Source organism: Lathyrus oleraceus, chromosome 2, assembly GCF_024323335.1.
Source record: "Lathyrus oleraceus cultivar Zhongwan6 chromosome 2, CAAS_Psat_ZW6_1.0, whole genome shotgun sequence".
Lineage (NCBI taxonomy): Eukaryota > Viridiplantae > Streptophyta > Magnoliopsida > Fabales > Fabaceae > Lathyrus > Lathyrus oleraceus.
In genome coordinates this window covers 469,193,013-469,217,225 of record NC_066580.1, presented here as the reverse complement: position 1 = coordinate 469,217,225, position 24,213 = coordinate 469,193,013, and the positions used below count along the sequence as shown (strand labels likewise).

The 24,213-nt window shown below is 33.6% G+C and overlaps 1 protein-coding gene and 1 non-coding gene across 2 annotated transcripts; one reads left to right on the top strand and one right to left on the bottom strand.

Moving 5' to 3' along the window:
• Positions 1–822: 822 nt before the first annotated feature.
• LOC127123785 (40S ribosomal protein S11) lies at positions 823–8,578 on the bottom strand. Its single transcript, XM_051053973.1, has 6 exons — positions 8,522–8,578; positions 2,333–2,373; positions 2,137–2,237; positions 1,385–1,529; positions 1,202–1,291; positions 823–1,074 (listed from the first exon to the last, which is right to left on the bottom strand). The coding sequence occupies exons 1-6, from the start codon at positions 8,576–8,578 to the stop codon at positions 984–986; spliced, it is 525 nt and encodes a 174-aa protein (XP_050909930.1). The 3' UTR covers positions 823–983.
• A 284-nt stretch (positions 8,579–8,862) lies between these two features.
• TRNAQ-UUG (transfer RNA glutamine (anticodon UUG)) lies at positions 8,863–8,934 on the top strand. The gene has a single exon. It is a non-coding gene; the product is annotated as a tRNA-Gln (tRNA).
• Positions 8,935–24,213: the final 15,279 nt, after the last annotated feature.

The following is a 24,213-nucleotide window of genomic DNA, read 5'->3' as shown; positions in this document are numbered from 1 at the left end:
TAATGAAAGAAGTGAAAGATGAGTGGTCATTAAATGAGATGTGTTTTCACATTACTATTTGATCAAGTTAGTCTTTTGTTTTCTTAATTACCCATTATTTTGTTTTTCACCTACTTACATCCATCTATCAAATTATTACATGATTTCCCTTGTTCTTGATATTTGCACTACAACAAACAAGACCTTAGACAGCGCTTTTTTTAGCCTTAGACAGCGCTTTAAAGCGCTGTCTAAACCTCCGCTGCTAAAGGTTTAGACAGCGCTTTTTTAAATCTTAAAAGCGCTGTCTAAGCCCCCCCCCCCTTAGACAGCGCTTTGGCCAAAAGCGCTTTCTAAGACCCTCCTATTTTAATTTTTTTAGGTATACCTTAGACAGCGCTTTTCAAAAAGCGCTGTCTAAGCCCCCCCCTTAGACAGCGCTTTTGCCTAAAGCGCTTTCTAATCCCCCCCTTAGACAGCGCTTTTTACAAAAGCGCTGTCTAAGGTATACGAAAATTTTTGAAGCTTTTGTTTTAAACCACATTTTTTCCAGGTTTAGGGTTTAAATTAAAAAATATTTTTAATTTAAAACACATCCCACAAACTCAATTCAACCCATAACTGAACGGATCGGACAGTTTTGACAACAAAATTGAAAATCCGTCGAAGAACCCAACCCATTGAAATTTGATAAGGTTGGGTAATGGGTTCTGTAAACTGAGGTTCTATGTTGGATCACATAGACTTGTTTAAAATACTAAACAGTAATTTAGGGGGAATTTTCTGTCCAAAATTCAAAATATTTGAAACTAGTATTCAATAACCAAAATAAGATCATGCCCAGTAAAATAAACATAATTAAAATATCTTTTATCAAATCACAGTACAGAACTTCAAAAGCAAACAAAAATTACCAAAACTGATAAGAACTTCACCATACAGAAATCGGGAATTACTTTCAACATAGATGATAAAATCTCTATACTAAGAGTGCCAACCAAATCTCATATGCCAGAAAATGCCTTCTTTGCACCACTGGATGATCCAGCTGGGATGACTTTCAATACATTGAACCTCACTGTCTTGGAGAGTGGCCTATAGAAGTGGCACAAGTAAAGGCTTAGTCACACACATACATATACCAATATCTATATGATAATATACTAAAATAAAAGTATCTATGGGTTAATACAGAAATGATAGAATTCTGCTAGAGTTTCACCTGCATTGACCAATAATGACATGATCACCTTCCTTAACACGGAAGGCAGGTGACACATGAGCTAGAATGTTGGAATGCCTCTTCTCATACCTAAGTAGAGCACGTAAGGAAAAAGGTTTTACAAATTATGTTTATCCAAGCATGCAAATTAAAAATGAAGAGCATGCCATTAAAGGAGAATACCTCTGATATTTCTTAATGAAGTGAAGATAATTCCTCCTGACAATAATAGTCCGATTCATTTTGGCACTGTGACAGGTTCCGGCTATGATACGACCACGGATGGAAACATTGCCAGTGAATGGACACTTCTTGTCAATAAAGGTTCCTGTATTTGAAATTCAAAGGTCATTTCTGTATTAGAAGCAGAAATAAAATAACCATAACCATATAATCATACAGAGATATATTAAGAATAGTCTGCCTCTATATATTGAGACCATTATTCTGTTTGCAATTAACACTTTCATGAAGCAAGATACAAGCATTTACATTTGCCCCACATATATACCAATTCTTTCAAAATAGATACCAAAACCATTCATTAAAAAGCAACACCTAATAACTTGAACAAGTATTGAGGATTTCTAAGCACATCATAGAGACCCGAGACCTCAATACTTCCAATAGGAATACAATACAAAACACACAACAAAAACAGAGTTGGCAACCTCACAAGTATGAAATCATAGAAAAATATAGAGATGTAATTAAGCATCCACTACACAAATCCAAAATGCTCTAGTAGTATTCTATTGCATTATTTCTATCTTTCTCTAATTTTGATTTGCATCAATTCGCTATCAAAGTGTGTTCATCACTCATCTCCTTCAAAAGGCTACATTTATACATTCAAAACCAAACATCAACACACTCTCGAAGACACTCCATATATATACAAACACTGAGATATATAAATACAGAGAGAAAGGAACCTTCGATGGCTTCTTTGGGGGTCTTGAATCCAAGACCAACAGATTTCCAGAAGCGATTTCCACCTTTACCGGGCCTCTTCCCCTTACCAGATTTCTTCGAGCTACGAAATTGAGCAAAAACAACAAACAAATATGGATCAACAATCATCACAGTTAAAAACAAAACACACATTGAGATATGAAGTGCTGAATATACCATAAAAACACTTTGGGTTGTTTGAGATAAGCCTTCTCAATCTGTAACAGATTAAAAAATACACATCAATGGAAAATCGAAACATAGCAGAATGAAAAAACGAAAAACGAAGCAACAAGAAGTTACTTGTTCAGCCACGGTGGAATTGCGGAGGAGGGATTTGGTGAAGCCGCACGCACTGGAAACCTTCTCGCTCAGATTTTTGGTAGAGGATGAGAAGCCCTAACCTGATTGTTATATGTCTACCCGGTCAAACCTTAAACCTAAACCTGATTGTTCTAATTTTTTTTTTAATTGAAAGACTTTAAACAGCGCTTTCTCAAAAGCGCTGACTAAGGTCTATATTTAAAAGCGCTTTCTAAAAGCGCTGTCTAAGGGGGGGTCTTAGACAGCGCTTTCTAAAAGCGCTGTCTAAGACCCCCCCTTAGACAGCGCTTTCATTATTTTTTTAGAACATTTTCCGTGTTTTATTTTTATTTTAACCTTAGACAGCGCTTTCTTTTAAAAGCGCTGTCTAAGATGCGCTGTTAAAAAACCTTTTTGGCGTAGTGTTGCTTTGATTGAATACTTTCAAAAATTTTAAGGAAAAATATGAAGAATCTCAAAACTCAAGATTAAAATATATATTTAATTAGGAAATAGGGTCATCTTGTGTTGTACTACACGATCATAGTTTGAAATTGTTGTGTTAAAGCTTCTTAATGTAATCACATATGAATAATTGTATACTTATGGTATCTTAGCTATAAAAGGGCAGAAATTTGGGAGTATATGTACCAATTATCAATCAATCATATCAAAAAAGTCTAGTTTATTTTAATTTATTAGAATCGTTTGTGTTTTCTTATGTTTATTATTATTTTTGTTGTTATAGCTTTCACAACATTTCCGCAAAATACAATTTAAGTTAGTTTTAATCATTTATTTACTTTATCCCTTCTTTATTTTATGATTTAATTTACTTGATTTTTTTAAATATTTATCATGTATGAGTAGTCCTTTATCTTACGATAGTGGGGACTCAAATTATAAGTCTTCATAAAACTAATTTGCTCTTGTTAATTTCAGGTAAAATATATTAATTTATTCTTATCATATTTTGATATTGTAAATACACTTTTTGCATCACTATAAAAAATCAGAGGACTGGAAGGATAAGTTCAATTATGTCTTATCAAATTACAATATTACAAATAAATAGTTACCTAATCTTGGATAATCGGGTGAGCAATCGAAATGAGAAACCTTAATATCTCAACTATAAGACTAAATATGATAGTTAAGGGATGAAAATAGTAATAACCATCCAGAGACCTATATTTAATTTAATAAGATTCCTTCTCAGGGTCACTTTATTAAAAGAAGACACTAACACTTTTCTATATACTCATCATGAAAGTGGATGTCAAATAGTTGAAGATACATTTTATGATATCAAAAAATAAGTGATATCCATCATTTAAATATTTTTATCCATAATAATCAGAAATAAATAACAATAATTAGACTATCATTGTGAGATACGAGTATCTCAAGGCATTATTATCATTTTTATTTCCACTATTACTCAAACCAATCGACATTCTTGGCCATCAACTAACCATTGATAAGTGTGAAAAATCCGTTAAATACATAAGACATTTATTAACTTATTTTACAATACATCAAATGAAGAACCTCTGATTTATCAATGAAAAATGATAAAATGCATGTTTGGACATTTATATGTGCATTTATGAAATCAAGACTTCTATGGATGAGTCTTCTTGGTAATTAAGATGTATTTCAAATTTTCTCGACTCTAATTATTTATCGATCAAGGATATCAATTTTATATTTCATTTCTTGCACCATGTGTTTTAAGTTCTTTCATATTCATTTCTAGAATTTTAGGCCCTTGTACATATTTATCAAGTACATGAAATGCTTCAAGTCATTGAAAATTTGAATTTTGGGCTTATTCCTCTCTAATTGTATTTAAGGATATCCTTGTCTATAGATTTTGAAATTATTTATAGGGTTTATTTCTTATTCTAGAGGGATCTACTTATTATTTTCCCCTCTTTCCATAGGTGTAATCCCATGGAGTCTAATTTCCAGTTTTAATTGACAATTCATTTCCTTTAGGAGGATTGTCAATTTTAGAAATTTCATGTTGTTCTCCATTGTAATACTATCCGCTTTCTTATTTTCGATACGAATAGGTTCATTACCAACCCCCCCCCCCCCCACACACACACACATGCACGCACACACACACACACACACACACACACACACACACACACACACGCGCGCATATGCACGCACGCACACACACACAGTTTTATAATTGTACTTTACAAAATCATTTGAATACTTATTCACATACAATGACTCATGTGAAAATCTCCCAATATTCCAACAGTTTCTTAGTCTTGAATTATCATGAATCAACATAGGTGGTTCCTTTAGTATATCAAACATAAATGTTCTATCAATAGGCCTGATTACTTATCTAGGTTAGGTTAACTTGACTTTCAACTTCCATACTAGGTGTATTGACCATTTCCTCTTCCTAACTCATATAAATATAACGTATCCATAGTCATGGCTAGGAAAAAATATGTATATATATGGTTATATCAACATCCCTTAACAAATAATTTGAATTTTCTTTCCCGATATCCTTCTGGATGCATTTTCTAAGGACTATAAAGTTATGCATTGAATGATTTTTCAAATTTTCAATTTACATTTCCTCTTACCTTTAATTTCCTTGAGGGAAGGAATCTTGTGACTACTAACATCTGAATTTTATTATCCTTAAGCAAATAGTCGCATATTTTCCTAAACTTTGTTGATGTTATATACGTAATCAACATTTCCCTCTAACGAACTTATGGATTTCCATTTAGAAATCCTATAGGAAATACACTAGTATATTTTACCCTTAAGGACATCAGGTGTTAATTTATTTGTCATTGAATCAGATGACATATTCTAGTCAGATTCCTTCTTATCAATAATGAAAATAAGGGGTATGTCTCTTCCTTGATTTACATACTTATTTTATTTTTCTTAATGAATTGTTTAATGTGTACTTCCCTATAATCTAATTCATTAAGATTTGTGTGGGCTTATGCTATCAACTTCTTCTTTAATTGATGGTGCATACCACTTATAACCATGAAAGCATACTAAATATTAAGTAATTGAATAAATTATTCCCCATCTTCTTTCCGAATCTTGAATGAAATTTGCAGCTAATTCATCTACTTATTGATTTAAATATAATATCAACTCCCGTAAATTCAGTTTGAGGACAAGAAAATATATTAGAAAAACATGTTTTCATTGTTTCCTGTGTTTTGATATAGTTAGATAGAAAGAAAAAATGCAAAGTGAAAGATAATATTATTAAAGATAAATAAAACAACTACAAAATAAGGTTTTATATGCATAAGCCTATCCATGGTTTCAAGTGTATTATAAAATGATTCTATATCAATTATGAGGTTAATATCCAACAATTTATATTCATGAGGTCTAACCTTAGTTGTAGCTGGTTGGCGACACATATTTTCTAGAAATTTTTGGTAACAATGTTCAAGTTGAATCTGAGGGGAAATGTTTCCCTATTGATTTTATTTATTAGACTCTAAGATTTCTCATAGGAGTTCCTGGTCCAATTGGAGTATTATAATGATAAGGTGGAATGGTAATCCATGTTTATTCTTCCACATAACCACCGGCTGACCTTAGTAAATTTAAATCCAACAAGACTATGTTAGGTATATTAGGTCCATACTAGTACTATGTAATAGCCTTGTTGATTTTGATTCTAATGATAAAAAACAAATTCTTTGGGCCCCTATTATTAGGTCAAAATCTTGTCCTCCAACATACAATATATTGTTCTCCAGTAGAGTGTTTTCATATGGAAAAATTTGTGTTATATCGTTTCTTCATACTACTTCAAGAGGTATAATAAGAATATGTAAATGTCTGAATTAAAGATTATTTTTATTACTTGTATCATTTACCATTGATTTCCTCCAGATTTATCCATGGAGATAGTATTAAGATGAGAATTTGTAGGGAAAAAAGACACTTGTGATATAGAATTTGACTGAACCATAGAAGTTCATTTTTTATATTTTATGATAGGTTAACTTTGCAATATAACATATATCTAACTGTAGTATCCTTGTACTCCCTTATTGGTCGAGGTGACATAGTTGCCTCTAGAATTGATGTGCTTCATCTCCACCTTTCTGCTTGATTGACTTCATTGTGAATTGTGGCTTTGACAATGTCAACTAGTTGCTGTGTGACCTTATACATGATGTCATGTATCATTTTAATGTATGATGAAGGATGAAGTATTTATCACAGATTATTTAAGTGGATCAACTGAAGCATTTCCACAAACACTAGGGAAGGCATAAATGTTGGCATTCCCAAAGTTTATGGTTGATCATTAGGTCTATGAGAGTTAGCTTTTTTATGTTGAAGTTTATGGTTCGTCTATTCTAGTGATATTTTCACCATAGCATAAATGTATATTCAAGTCGTAACTGTGAAACGAATTGAACTTTTCAATAATATTAGTCGTACCCTTCTATTGAGTGTGCCAAACTTGTTGTCGAACCTAAAATCTAGTCAAAAAAATTAGTTAATAACTATCAAGTATGATTCTCTTTATGCTTTAAATAATTACTCTAATAAAGGAACCATTATTTAAATTAGTATGCGTCTTAAAATGGATTGTACAATGGGTATTTATAGTCAAAATCTAGTCCTACGTGCCGAAACATCGTGACCTACAAAATCTCACCATGACTTCGGGTGTACACAGTATCCTATGTTAGACTTTTCTTTCTCCTTCTCACAGTATTTTCATTTTCATTACCTACACGTGCATTACAACTAGAGATTGTGAATTTGTAAAATTAATCATTTTAGTTAGTGGCACTACAAATATGGAGCATAAGTAAAAAAAAAACTATAAAATGTTAAATTTTTAAATCACATGTGTCTTTGATTTTTTCTAATACTCTTTTGATCTTGATAAATATTAGTGAACTAAAAAAAGATTAGTCTCTTTCGTATTCAAATATTTTTAGTTCCGCTAGTGTTCATCCCAGTAACTGGTAGTTGTAAATCCTACTTTGTCCCCTCGCAGAGTGAATCCTTGATATGTTCATCCTAACCGGTGACGGATTTTTCTCTTCGACGGTCTTCTATCCAGTTTCCGATAGATGTAATTCCCCCTTTTGTTGTTCAGTTGGTATATCATTGATATGTTCATCCTAACCGATGACGGGTATCCTCCTTGACATCCCCAGGCAAGTCTATCCTTGATATGTTCATCTTAACCGATGACGGATTTTCTTCCCTGTCGAGTTTATCCTTGATATGTTCATCCTAACCGATGACGAATACTCTTACCTTTGGTTTTCTACCCAGTAACTGGTAGTTGTAAATCCTATTTTCTATAGTTTTCCCCAGCAAGGTTATTCTTACCCAGTAACCGGTAATCAATATTCCCCTCTGGCTTTCCCTCAGCGAGTCATCCTTGATATGTTCATCCTAACCGATGACGGATGTCCTCTCTGTCAGAATTTTTATTATCTCCTCACCCAGTAACAGGTAGTAGATAATAGATTTATGCTCCTCCTGTGTTGAAATTTTATTTCTCCCCAGTTGAGTTGAGTGCGCATTTCCGTAGTGAAATCGTTTTTCCCCTGCACGAGTCGAGTATTTCAGTTTTATCTTGATTTATTCGTGTCCCCTGCAGATGTTGTTTGTTTTCCCGACTGAGTCTTTTCATTGTAATATGCCTAGCCCCCGCTCTATGAAAAAGAGACTGAGGACTCAATTGTCCAGCTTTGGATCTAAAAAAAGAGTTGTGTAGGAGGAAACCCGCAAAATTGTATTTTTATGAGTTTTTTTTTTGTTAATCAATTTTACTTTGAATAAAATGGAATTGATTAACTCGGGAAGTTTCAAATAGATGTGATATAATTAGAGTATACACATGGATGTTGGTTAACTACATTAAAAAGAAGGAAGGAAAATATGGTGTGATAATAAAATAGTGTTATGGAGCATGGTCGTGTAAATGATTCGGTACTAATTTTGCAAAACGTGAGACTTAAATCCAACCTCTAACTAACTTCCATAAACACCCATTAACTCAAAAACCATCGCCTCATTCATACACCCACACTTATCATCTTCAACATTATTATAAATATTCATCGTTTCAATCATTTACCATATATAAAAATAAAAAATTACATCATCTCCCTCCAAAATACCTATACCCCCAACATTGCAACTCTTTAAGGTAAAGCATCAAGAAGTTCATCAATGGAATTCAAAAGGGAAACAGTAATTATTACATTATTAGAATTTCAACCATCTACAAGTACAATGTCATCTACTTGTACTATTTATGTTAACTCATATGGCATTGTTTTAAAAAAAATATGAAAAAAGGAAAAGCGCAAACAATTTATTTTCAATAGATTAATCATTGAAAAGGTTATATGGTGTAGTGGTTAGCACTTTGGACTTTGAATCCAACGACCTGGGTTCGACTCCCGGTAGGACCTTAGTAAAATTTTGCCAATAGATCAAGAATCTGTATAAGCATCAAGTTTATTGATAGAACAACAAGAAATTCCATCAATTTTAGGACCTTACTACAATTTTGCCAATAGATCAAGAATCATGTATAACCATCAAGTTTATTGATAGAACAACAAGAAATCCCATCAATTTAACTATCGAATCCCACATGGGCAACTATCAGGAATAAAAGAAACTAGTTGTATGAAGTACAATGATTTAGAGTAACCTAAAATACCATAACATTCACATAATCCACCACATACATGAGGTTTAAAAGCATCTCATCTTATTTTATTCTCACATAGTGAAGACTAAGATTGAAAGTCTTAGAGGATTGGTTTTGAGGAAAAGAAGATGCAGATGAGCCAAGAATAGACTAGATAAGGCTACATGTTAGATGATATGAGAAAAATGGTGTGCCAAATATATACTCATATTGATATAGAGGGAGTTTTTGACCATAGTAGGGAAAATTAAAAATTATTGGTTTTATATCCCTTTCCTTGATTTTAGTGATATAGAAAATTTGTTTTTGATTGTATTTCTCTATAACTTGACTATAAATTGCTATTGAAACTAATTTCAACTTGTGCGATACCTAAAAAAGTAAAAGTGAACTATTGGGTTACTTTTTAAAGTTAGTTCTAGTCATTTCTTTACTATTTGACCAATTTTGATTCTAAAATTCAAATTCTTCTTGGTCCCTAAAATTGAAGATAAAATATATTGGACATTTCTTTAGAAAAGGGCGGGAGAATGAGCAATAGAAAAGAAATTAATTTTTTGTAAAATCCATGAAAAAATGAGTAAAAACAAAGTGAAAAAATTTAATAAAATTCCATAAACAAACTCTTAAAAATATATAAAAGTCAAAGGGGAAAGAAAGAGACGAAGAAAATTGGAACTTCGATCTTGTAGAAAAAAAGACTCATTTGTCTTTTTTTTAATGCATATAGTTTGTATGTTTATAAGTCATTAGAATGCCCATTATTTGAACACCCTACACTAAAAATGTGGCCTCTTCATAGCAAATGAAAACACATTTAGGATTATCATGTATTTTTTATTTAAAAAATGTAGCAGAGATTATGGTTAACAATCAATCATTTGGTATAGTGGCTCTCTCAAAAAAGCAAGGGAATCAAGGAAACTGAAACAATGAAAGAAGTGAAAGATGAGTGGTCATTAAATGAGATGTGTTTTCACATTACTATTTGATAAAGTTAGTCTTTTGTTTTCTTAATTACCCATTATTTTGTTTTTCACCTACTTACATCCATCTATCAAATTATTACATGATTTCCCTTGTTCTTGATATTTGCTTTGATTGAATACTTTCAAAAAATTTAAGGAAAAATATGAAGAATCTCAAAACTCAAGATTAAAATATATATTTAATTAGGAAATAGGGTCATCTTGTGTTGTACTACACGATCATAGTTTGAAATTGTTGTGTTAAAGCTTCTTAATGTAATCACATATGAATAATTGTATACTTATGGTATCTTAGCTATAAAAGGGCAGAAATTTGGGAGTATATGTACCAATTATCAATCAATCATATCAAAAAAATCTAGTTTATTTTAATTTATTAGAATCGTTTGTGTTTTCTTATGTTTATTATTATTTTTGTTGTTATAGCTTTCACAACATTTCCGCAAAATACAATTTAAGTTAGTTTTAATCATTTATTTACTTTATCCCTTCTTTATTTTATGATTTAATTTACTTGATTTTTTTAAATATTTATCATGTATGAGTAGTCCTTTATCTTACGATAGTGGGGACTCAAATTATAAGTCTTCATAAAACTAATTTGCTCTTGTTAATTTCAGGTAAAATATATTAATTTATTCTTATCATATTTTGATATTGTAAATACACTTTTTGCATCACTATAAAAAATCAAAGGATTGGAAGGATAAGTTCAATTATGTCTTATCAAATTACAATATTACAAATAAATAGTTACCTAATCTTGGATAATCGGGTGAGCAATCGAAATGAGAAACCTTAATATCTCAACTATAAGACTGAATATGATAGTTAAGGGATGAAAATAGTAATAACCATCTAGAGACCTATATTTAATTTAATAAGATTCCTTCTCAGGGTCACTTTATTAAAAGAAGACACTAACACTTTTCTATATACTCATCATGAAAGTGGATGTCAAATAGTTGAAGATACATTTTATGATATCAAAAAATAAGTGATATCCATCATTTAAATATTTTTATCCATAATAATCAGAAATAAATAACAATAATTAGACTATCATTGTGAGATACGAGTATCTCAAGGCATTATTATCATTTTTATTTCCACTATTACTCAAACCAATCGACATTCTTGGCCATCAACTAACCATTGATAAGTGTGAAAAATCCGTTAAATACATAAGACATTTATTAACTTATTTTACAATACATCAAATGAAGAACCTCTGATTTATCAATGAAAAATGATAAAATGCATGTTTGGACATTTATATGTGCATTTATGAAATCAAGACTTCTATGGATGAGTCTTCTTGGTAATTAAGATGTATTTCAAATTTTCTCGACTCTAATTATTTATCGATCAAGGATATCAGTTTCATATTTCATTTCTTGCACCATGTGTTTTAAGTTCTTTCATATTCTTTTCTAGAATTTTAGGACCTTGTACATATTTATCAAGTACATGCAATGCTTCAAGTCATTGAAAATTTTAATTTTGGGCTTATTCCTCTCTAATTTTATTTCAGGAAATCCTTGTCTATAGATTTTGAAATTATCTATAGGGTTTATTTCTTCTTCTAGATGGATCTACTTATTATTTTCCCCTCTTTCCAAGTTTTTTTGATAGGTGTAATCCCATGGAGTCTAATTTCCAGTTTTAATTGACAATTCATTTCCTTTAAGAGGATTGTCAATTTTAGAAATTTCATGTTGTTCTGCATTGTAATATTATCCGCTTTCTTATTTTCGCTATGAACGGGTTCATTGTCAACACACACGCATGCACACATGCACGCACACACACACACACACATACACACACACACACACCCACGCGCGCGCGCGCATACACGTACACCCACACGCACACGCACACCCACACGCACACCCTCACGCACACACACACACGCACGCATACACGCACACACACTCTGACACACACACACACACACACACGCACACGCACATACACACGCACACCCACACGCACACGCACACGCACACACACATACACACGCACACCCACACACACACGCACACGCACACGCACACGCACACGCACACGCACACGCACACACACACACACAACACACACACACACAATTGTATAATTGTACTTTGCAAAATCATTTGAATACTTATTCACATACACTGGCTCATGTGAAAATCTACCAATATTCCAACAGTTTCTTAGTCTTGAATTACCATGAATTAACATAGGTGGTTCCTTTAGTATATCAAACATAAATGTTCTATCAGTAGGCCTGATTACTTATCTAGGTTAGGTTAACTTGACTTTCAACTTCCATACTAGGTGTATTGACCATTTCCTCTTCCTAACTCATAAATATAACTTATCCATAGTCCTGGCTAGGAAAAAATATGTATATATATGGTTATATCAACATCCCTTAACAAATAATTTGAATTTTCTTTCTCGATATCCTTCTGGGTGCATTTTCTAACGACTATAAAGTTATGCATTGAGTGATTTTTTGAATTTTCAATTCACATTTCCTCTTATCTTTAATTTCCTTGAGGGAAGGAATCTTGTGACTACTAACATCTGAATTTTATTATCCTTAAGCAAATAGTCGAATATTTTCCTGAACTTTGTTGATGTTATATATGTAATCAACATTTCCCTCTAATGAACTTATGGATTTCAATTTAGAAATCCTATAGGAAATACACTAGTATATTTTACCCTTAAGGACATCAGGTGTTAATTTATTTGTCATTGAATCAGATGACATATTCTAGTCAGATTCCTTCATATCATTAATGAAAATAAGGGGTGTGTCTCTTCCTTGATTTACATACTTCTTTTATTTTTCTTAATGAATTGTTTAATGTGTACTTCCCTATAATCTAATTAATTAAGATTTTTGTGGGCTTGTGCTATCAACTTCTTCTTTAATTGATGGTGCATACTGTAAGACCCCAATTTTGACCCTAAGATCCCTCATGCATTTCCATCATAAGCATTAGCATTGGGATCATACCTTGGCATCCTCCTTACCCCTTTTCATTGGGTTTGTTTTGGGAGAGATCACCAAGCACTTTGTGATTATATCATACTTGTATTTTATCATTTCACTAACCAAAATACCAAAAATATGTCTTTGTACTTGTCTAACTCATTTGTAGGTAGGGCATGATCTTAGTGATTCATTGATCATATCTAGGGTTTAAGACCATCATGAACAAAGAGAACAACCAAGAATTGATTCAAGAATGGTTATGAAAATCATATATGAGTCCCAATGATTTCTACATGTTATATTGATCAAGTTTGCTTCAAGAATTTGAGGGTGATTTGCCTTGGAAACCCTAGTTTGACTGGGTATCTTGAGTAACTTCTCCAACAAGCTATCTCATCAATTGATCAAATTTCTCAAGGGACACATCAAATTTCATCATATTATGCATATATGATCTACCATGAGCCAAGAAAGTCAAGATAATTGGAAATTAGCAAGTTGGTCGATGGTGGTTGGCCAGATGAATTCATCTGGTCAAAACTGGGTCTCCCTAGACCCTATCTCCTACAATTTTCACCATATAAAAATTATTCCAAGAGAAAAATTACTATAAATTACATTATAAACAACTTTCATGTTTAGACCTAGAGCTATTTTTGCTTGGAAAATCATTTCCTATGTTGAAACATTATAGGTCATTTTGTCTAAACCCTAATTTGAAAGTCAACTTCCCAAGGCCATAACTTGCTCAATTTTTATGATATGAAAGATTTCAAAGTTACACAATCAAATTAAATGTTTATACTTCAACTTTTATGTTTTAAGTTGGAGAAAATTCAACTTCTTTGAACATGTGATATGAGGCTACATTATAGGTCACTTTTGACCTATACCATTGATCAAGTGATTTTTCCAAACTTCAAAAATGCATAACTCTATTATTTCAAATCCAAATGACATAAAATTGGTTACCATTTTTAAGGTCTTTTAGAGATCTAAAATTTTGATGAAGACACTTTTCTCATTTAAAGCTTCCATAAAAAGTTAAGCAAGGTGGAATATTGAGACATATGGCTTGACACTTAGAAAATTTTTGATATGTCAAATTTTTCCAAACTTCCACCTCAAATTTCTCCAAGTTCCAAACTCCAAATGAAAAAGTTTTCAACATCAAACTTGTTACTCTTGATCTCACCTTTCCAAAGAGCTCAAACTCATTCATTTTGGACTTGAAATGCATAGGTTATGCATGGCTTAAACAGGCTGATATCGTTTGGCATGGATCCAACTTCAAGCAACACTGTACAATAGCCTTGCATTCCAAGCTTGCTTCAACACATCTGATCATTCATTTTGGACTTCAAACTATCATTTCATGGGCCTATGCGCGCCCATGCACCATGCTATCATCATTTGCCAAATTTGGAAGGTTGAAAAGAGTGTGCAAATATCACATGGATTTGGCTATATATAGAGCTGCATTTTCTCAGAAATCACACACACATCGTGCCAGCTTTGAATCCCCATTGAAAACCCTTCACTCTCATAGGGTAACCCTGATAAATTCATTTGAATTTGAGCTTGAATCTCCACTGTTTTGGAATTCAATTCTCCAGGAGTCCATTGCTTCTAAACCTTTCCATTTCTCTCCTGCAAGCAATTGAAGTGAAGCCAAGCACGATTCAGATCAAGATCTAGCAAGTTCAGACCTCCATTGAAGTTAATTTGCAGAAATTTTAAACTTATCGATTCTCTTAAATTATTGCTCAATTCCATTGATTCTTGAGTTGTCTGAAGCCCTACCAATGTAGGCAAGAAGATTGAGTTGCTTTGAGACCAAATCGAAGCAACCCAGATCATGAACCTCATTTTTCAATTCCACATATCTCTCAATATATTTGGAATTGGAGGTGATATTCGTGCTCAGTGATGTTTTTTCTTTAAGATCATGTCCCTGTTTTGTATTTTGGTGATGGTTCATCTTAACCAGACTGGTGGAGCTCACCGGGGAAGATGACCGGAGCTCTGGCTCCGGCGATGAGGTGTCTCACCTCTGAACCACTTGATCCAAGTCCCACGTTATAATCTAGAGTGTTGATGTTGATTACTTCGTTTGCCATGTTGTTGACTAAGGAACACATGGAACGCGTGTTGTGGATCATCAGATCTGCCACCTCAATTAATAAGGGAGATCTGATGGTCCACGTATTTTTGGATTTTCTGAATCTCATTTTAATTCCATTTTCTTCAATAATTCATAATAAATTTAATATTGATCCAAAAAATATGGGACTTTCACCAAAAAAATTCAAATATTTCTCTCTTTCATATTCTGAATTAAAATTATTTTTTGGATCATTATTAATATTTTTCATGAATTAATTGATTTTGCATTTGTTTTTAATTGTTTAAAAATATTTTTAAATGTCCAAAAATTATGAAAAAAATTTCTCCAAGGTCCTTTTGTTTGACCTATGATAAATCTCATGGTCATTTATTTGGTGTTTTGATGAGATTTTAGGATTTTGACAAAACATATTTGAATTTAATGCATTATTTTATTATTTTTAATTGAATAAATGTCATTTTAATTATGTTGACCATTTGTATTGACTTAATTGAGTCTCTTATTTGTTGTTGGGCCTTGGTCAAGGTTGATTTGACTTTGTCAAGTTAATATTATTGGATTTATGGGATTGATGGAATGTACATTCCATCTCCCAAAATGAATGAATAATATTAATTTGGTAAAAGTCCTTCTTTGACCAATTTGTGATCTCATTCATCCCTTTCCCTCTTTATCTAATTCCCCTTCTTCATCCATTCATTTCCATTTGGCCAATGACATCTCAAAGTCCTAATGCTAGTTGATTGAAAGATTAACATGAGTATGGATGAGATTAGGCCACACATTTTGCATATTTTGTGTGTGTGGTATGTTTAATGAGCATAGTTCATAATACTATGTCTCCAACATGCATTAACACCAAAAGTCTATTGCCCGACCTCAAATAGTTGTGACTTCTACATAAGTCCAATTACGATTGCTTAACATAGCGCTAAATTTGTGACACAAAAGGCATAAGCATTCTAGTTAGTGAGATTGTAAGTCTCCCCTCTTCCATGGTATTGTGTGGAAACTTGGCCTTCTTTCCTTCCTTTGGAAGATGTTTTGGTTCAAGGATCCATGCTTGTGGCAAGTGGGTTGAGTGTTCTCCAAAGAATGTCTTGAAATCAAAAAGCAAAACAAAACTAACTACTAACTTACTAACCATTAACTTTTAATTTCAAGTCTTTACTTTAATGTAATTTACTTTTAGCACTTTATATCATTTTCCATTATATATATCATTCTAATTGTTTATGTTAATGTAATTTTCACTTTGTCCACTTGGACCATATTGTGTGATATACTTTGTTTTTATGTTACCTTGTTTGCTTGTGTGGTCTTTGACCACTAATGTACATAATAACAACAAAAACCCTAAAAGACTTTTGAGTGGACTGTTGGTTTGATTTTGCCCAATTGGACTTAGAACTTAGGCAACATTCCTTTGCTAATGGACTTGGCCAATGCCAATTTGTTGAAGAACCAAGTGCTTGCAAATTTGAAATTCATCTGATACATCATTCAAGATCTCTCCATTTCATCTACAACATTGATCATTGTTAAGCTGTTATGTTGAACCTGTAACTTGTGAAATTCATCTGCTACATAGGCTATTTTAAAGAAGATCATGAAGTGGATAAGCTGGGATGAAGCCATCTTTATTTGATGCCTTTGCTCTTTAAGATTGATATAATTGTGCATTTGTGTGTTGCTTGATTCTAAAAGTCCAAGGGAATTCTGGGTTTCTATTGACATACTTATCTATTGGATTGCTCCCATTTGGTCAAATCTTTTCAACTTTAAACTTTTAAATTTTTGTGCATAGGATAGTCTCTTCATCTTCTCCCCATTTCTTTAATTTCAAAATCTCTCCCTCCATTTTCAAAACCTTCTTTGTATGAACTACTTTTTGTTCCAAACTTTGACCACTTTTGCAAAAGGTATAAACTTTGGCCTTATGCCATTGCATTTTCAAACTCATTTTCTTAAATCAAACTTGTATATGAACTTAACTATACTTGACTTAAACTTTCAAAAAGCCATAAAGAACTAACTCATTCAAACCATTTTTTAGCCTTTGTGCCTTTCAAACTTAAATTTTATTAAAACCAACACATTCATTTTGAAATTTATAGCACGAACTACGAGGTTTTGATCCCTCCTTTATATGTTGGCACGTAGGCACAAGACCGAAGGTCTTGTCAAACACAAAAATATAATTAATGAATTCTTTTCTCATCCCCCCATTCTATTTGTTTGTAAACATCACTTTATACCAAGTATATATGCACACAAAAAGGGATCCCTAGGAGTACCTAGGACACTTTGGGTGTTAACACCTTCCCTTTGTGTAACCAACCCCCTTACCTGTGATCTCTGATTTTTATTAGTTTTTGTTTGAAAACTTCTTACTTATTGAGATTTGTTCGTACTTTTTCCCTTTTCCCTTGGAAACAATAAAAGCGCGGTGGCGACTCTTGTTAATTGATCTCTAGCTTGTCAATAGCTTGATGATCATGAATTTCCCGCTACACATACCACTTATAACCATGAAAGCATACTCAATATTAAGTAATTGAATAAATTATTCCCCATCTTCTTTCCGAACCTTGAATAAAATTTGCAGCTAATTCATCTACTTGTTGATTTAAATATAATATCAACTCCCGTAAATTCAGTTTCAGGACAATAAAATCTATTAGAAAAACATGTTTTCATTGTTTCCTGTGTTTTGATATAGTTAGATAGAAAGAAAGAATACAAAGTGAAAGATAATATTATTAAAGATAAATAAAACAACTACAAAATAAGGTTTTATATGCATAAGCCTATCCATGGTTTCAAGTGTATTATAAAATGATTCTATATCAATTATGAGGTTAATATCCAACAATTTATATTCATGAGGTCTAGCCTTAGTTGTAGCTGGTTGGCGACACATATTTTCTAGAAATTTTTGGTAACAATGTTCAAGTTGGATCTGAGGGGAAATGTGTCCCTATTGATTTTATTTATTAGACTCTAATATTTCTCATAGGAGTTCCTGGTCCAATTGGAGTATTATAATGATAAGGTGGATTGGTAATCCATGTCTATTCTTCAACATAACCACCGACTGACCTTAGTAAATTTAAATCCAACAAGACTATGTTTGGTATATTAGGTTCATACTAGTACTATGTAATAGCCTTGTTGATTTTGATTCTAATCATAAAAAAAAATTCTTTGGGTCCCCTATTATTAGGTCAAAATCTTGTCCTCCAACATACAATATATTGTTCTCCAGTAGAGTGTTTTCATATGGAAAAATTTGTGTTATATCGTTTCTTCATACTACTTCAAGAGGTATTATAAGAATATGTAAATGTCTGAATTAAAGATTATTTTTATTACTTGTAATATTTACCATTGATTTCCTCCAGATTTATCCATGGAGATAGTATTAAGATGAGAATTTGTAGGGAAAAAAGACACTTGTGATATAGAATTTGACTGAACCATAGAAGTTCATTTTTTATATTCTATGATAGGTTAACTTTGCAATATAACATATATCTAACTGTAGTATCCTTGTACTCCCTTATTGGTGGAGGTGACATAGTTGCCTCTAGAATTGATGTGTTTCATCTCCACCTTTCTGCTTGATTGACTTCATTGTGAATTGTGGCTTTGACAATGTCAATGAATTGCTGTGTGACCTTATACATGATGACATGTATCATTTTAATGTATGATGAAGGATGAAGTATTTATCATTGGTTAGTGGCACTACAAATATGGAACATAAGTAAAAAAAACTATAAAATGTTAAATTTTTAAATCACATGTGTCTTTGATTTTTTCTAATACTCTCTTGATCTTGATAAATATTAGTGAACTAAAAAAAGATTAGTCTCTTTCGTATTCAAATATTTTTAGTTCCTCTAGCGTTCATCTAATTACCAGAAGTTCATTTATTTCTAATTTGGTTGCTTAATATATTTGGCTAATACTTTGAAATGTTTATAAGTGTTATGCAGTTAACAACCAATGTTAAACTTTGTCAATTTTATATGACATGGATCAACTACAAAATAATATGAATACTTGTCATTTCCCATATGGCTCAAATATAGTGTCAAAAGAGCATTGGTTGATGCATCTCCGCATTGATGCAATGAAAAATAAACAATGATTCCTCCATTTTCGTGAACATATGTGTCGCATTACGCGAAAAACCGGCGGGAAAACAAGAACAACAGAGCCGCCACCGTGCGTTATTTATCCCAAAAGAGGGAAAGGAAACGCTCAGAGTAAACCTGGAAAAAGCATGGTCTCGCGACCAAAGAGAATGGGATCGGGAGTCGGTTATGCGAAGGGAAGGTATTAGCACCCCTACGCATCCGTCGTACTCGACGGGATCCACGCACAATAGGAAGGGAAATGGTTGCTAAAAACACTGCTCATACACACATAGATACTGGCTGAAAGAGACACAGGAAACAAACAAGACTGACTCGGCAGGATACCGCATCCTGGGCCTACTTAGTCTATCAAGCATAGACATCAGAGTCGAAGTAGTTCGGACTAGGGAAACGACACATGCTCGCTAGGATGTCGCATCCTATGCATACGTATCTTCTTGGACGAAGAAGAATCAGAGCATCCGTAGCTCGGCTAACACGCACACAACCAAACACAGGCAAAGGCAAACGTGGAGCCTGAATGCCAATCACTGGACTTACATCAGCATCCGAACCAACAAAACCACACTGGAACCCGAACGCCACTCGATGGACTTATATCAGCTTCCAAGCACACAACAACACAAAACAAAGACACAGGCGGAAGAAAGGTCTCGATTGCAACTAGGGCAAGAGAAAAGAATTAGTGTTAGTTGTTAGTCAAACTCGACAAGACATCGCATCTCGTGCCTACGTATCTCATCTGGACATGAGAATCAGAGTTGCCGTAGTTCGGCTAAACTATTCCTATTGGTTTGTGTTTTTTAGGTGGACAACGTCACTACGCAATCTACCGGATGCTCGACCTTTGGAGACTTACGCACCTGTAGTAGAAGGAGTTGACGTATCCTTAAGAGAGGATAATGTTTGTTTGTGTTTTAGGAAAGCTCAAGCAAGAAAGGAAGTCCTATACGAAGGAACCGTGCTACCTTAATTGACATGCAAACGAGACTACGCGGAGTCTAGCAAACCTAGGGGATACAATCACACCACACAAACATATACAGCATGAAATAAACACACCAACAAGGGGCTCAAACATCAGGGCTAGGCTTTAGTCGAGGGGTCATATCAACCTCAACAAACAAACCTCTGTATCGGGGTAAGGTTAGCTCTTAACCTTGCCATTGAGGGGCTAAGGTGAAGCTGATGAAAGGAGAGTGAAGATAAGACTTCACAGCTCTTATCCCTGGTCGGGGAGAGCTTCAGACAAAGGAGCGTGGGTTCAGAAAGATGGAACCCTTCTACGCTCAAGACTCTGACTCGATTGTACACTGTACAAGATCTTGGGCTTGTGTCCCAATGCATCAACACAGTAGTGTGAGCAGAGGGACGACTCAACAGAATAGCGGGGGATAAATTGCATATCCCTTTGATCCGCCAATTGCCTCATAGAGGTCTTCACCTGCTTGGCACAAAGGTAAACAATCACAAACATCGCCTCTTAAGGAGGACTTCAGACAGGTGCCTGGCCAAGTAACATGCCAGGTCTTCCAGACTACATGGAGACAAGAAAGTCATACCTCAGTGCAAATTGCTTAGCAAGCAAAGCAAAGCAATATTAGCAACTAATGTATCTGAAATCAATCAAATATCATCAGTATACCAGTCACAGAACTAAACAGCAAATGATTCAACAACTAGCTATAAACAGACAAACACAATCCAATGCACAATGTGCATAGCACAAAGCTCAAGTGAACCAAGCACCCTACAACACAAACAAGTTAGTTTACAATAGTCAAGTGAAACAATTCAACTTGCATTAATTCCTTTTAAGCACTTTACTTCTTAACCTGAAAAGTCAAAGTCAAACTCAAACATGAGTAATAGGACCACTAGGACAAGCCTAGGGTCCAAAGGATGGAAAAAATGTAAAACAGCAAGTGAAACATGATCAAAATCAACATTAATCACATACAAAGAGAATCCAATTGGTCTCATGTCTAAACTATACACCAAATTAATTTCATGTACAATCTAAGTCAAACTAGGCAAGTAAGAACCACATATACACAAACAGAATGATTTCAATTAAAGCCAAACCAAAACATCTCAATAAATCTCACAAAAATTCATGTCTAAACAGAACCTATTCAATGAGCTACATATCAATTTTCATGCCATTTGGACAAAAGGAACTAATGAAATTAAATCAACATGTCAAGGCATGCAAAAACACAACCAAATTAGGCCACAAAACTAGTATCAACTTCAATCAATTGTAAAATAGTGATATTAAAGGGGAAATGAATGGGACCAAAGCCAAATGAAAGCTATACATGTTAGGAAGCACTCCACCAAATTTCATATTCACATGGTAAATCATGAGGATTTAGCAACATATGTAAATTTGTTACACAAACAAAGACCTAAAAATGCTAAACAGCAATCAAAAATACCAATCAAATTGAAAATGGATCAATTAAATCCACACAAATTCATGTTGAATCCTAACATACATATTGTATCTCATGCAAAAAATCAGAGCCATAGGCCTAATGGAAGCATGGTAAATTAATTCATGAACTCAGCATGGCATAGTGTGACACATATTGTCACACTCAAATTGAATAAATCATATCTACCAATCCAGAGATCCAAAAATCACAAATGATATACCAAAATCTCCAGAAATGTGTCAAGAATCATCATATGAATTTTCAATTATTTTGGATAACGCATGAGTATTTGGTGATTAAAATGGTGAAGCACATGAATATTGCACGCATGATAAAGATCAATATACCATTCCAAAATTCTACCAAGCACAACATGAACTATTATGCCTAAAAAATTCTAGAGTAAAATTGGGATCCAACAAAAAAATTGCCACCTAATTTGGATTTAAATTGAATTTTCTATGAATTTTTTAAGATTGTTAAATTAATGTGATAATTATTTAATGTGTTAATGGATTTATTAGATTTAATTAAGCCTCGGATGGCATTTACGTAATTACCAAAACGCGGTACAGCCTTCATTAATGTGTTGTCCGCTTCTGGTTGGCTGAATGTGGAGGGAAACAAGATTTTGAAATGGCAAGGCGCTGAAGTGGATTGAACAAAGAAATTTTTTCCAGAATTTCATCTTCCTCGCGCATTCATGTGTTCATCAAGCGGCAGCTACGGTTACGAACTTTTTTGCATGAAAATACACGAGCCATATACCGTTGTGACCGTCTCTCCATGTAGATTACGGATATGGCAACGCTTTTGTCCAAAGATTAACGTATAAAAAGATCCGATCGAAAGAAGCTTTGACGTACAAACTTTAAATCAAGATATCTTGATAATTACTCGATGAAATCGCATGGTTCAAGCGGCAAAATGCTCTACATTCAACGCACTACAAGATGCATATAACAATTGCAACAATTAGAAGGTTCGAAAATCTCACCTTCTTGAAGCACAGTGTGGAATCTTGGCGTATTTTGATCCAAATCTTGAAAACAGATGGAGGATAATGATTATGAAGGTGTTTGGTGAAGAATTCGCAGCTCAACCGTGCATAATCATGAAGAATTTTCCACTTGCCATTGATGCTCAAGGTTTTGCAACAGTTGGAATTTGTACGTGTTTGGCTTCAATCTCCACAAACAGTAATGCTAATACACCTGCAGATGAAAACTACACCAAGAATTTGCAAGAACAATGGTGAAATATTGATGAATTTGGAAAAAAAAGTGTGAAAGCAATGTGTGAAAAAGTGAGAGAATTTGGTGAGATTTTGATCTTGGATCTGAAAAAATGATTAGTGCTTAAGCAATGCAGTTACAATTATCTATTTATACTGTCATACGGTGAACTGACTTGGGGTATTTTGCTTTTTATCGCAATGTCACGGATAGCAAGAGTCGCCACCGACTTTTCTTTTATCCAATAAGGAAAGGTGGAAAAGAACAGGAAAGACCTCAATAGATTTTGGGTTCGGGAGGTACATTATACAAAGGGAAGGTGTTAGCACCCTTTGTATCCATGGTTATGCATGGGCTCTTAATTACTGGATCACTTATATTTTTGTCTGAAAAGTGTCGGTGAATTGCTTAAAAAATGTTTGAAAGAGAGTTTAACTTTGTAATGATTCTCGTATGAATGTATACAAAGTATTTATCTCATTTGATTTTGAAAATGGTTTAGAAAAATATAACTCGGTAATGATTCTAGTATGAATGTATACCAAGTGGTGATTTTCTAGGATTTGTAAAGTGTAAAGTGTGAGGGGTGGAAAATGTTTTAGGTTATGATCCAGTAATTGAGAGTTATACCTTCCTGAGGTCGTTATGGGCATTTCCTATCCTTATGAGGGTAAAACTGTCCTTACTATTGAGAAGTAAGTAATCTTACCCTTTGGATGTTTAAGAGTCACCGTAGTGTCGCATCCTGCGAAAAATCAACCGGCGAGACTCAAAATAAAAACACACACAGAGCCGCCACTAAACGTTATTTATCCCAAGATAGGGAAAGGAAACGCTCAGAGAAACCTGGAAAGACATGGTCTCGCGACCAAAGAGAAAAGGTTCGGGAGTCGGTTACGCGAGGGGAAGGTATTAGCACCCCTCACGTCCTAGGTACTCCTAGGGATCCACGTCCTAGAATAAAGAAAAGGTTGCTAAACATCACACACACACACAAGGAACACAGGTGGGGTTAGAAGAAAGGAGCTCGATAAGGTATCGCACCTTATGCCTACATATCTTGTCTGGAACAAGAATCAGAGC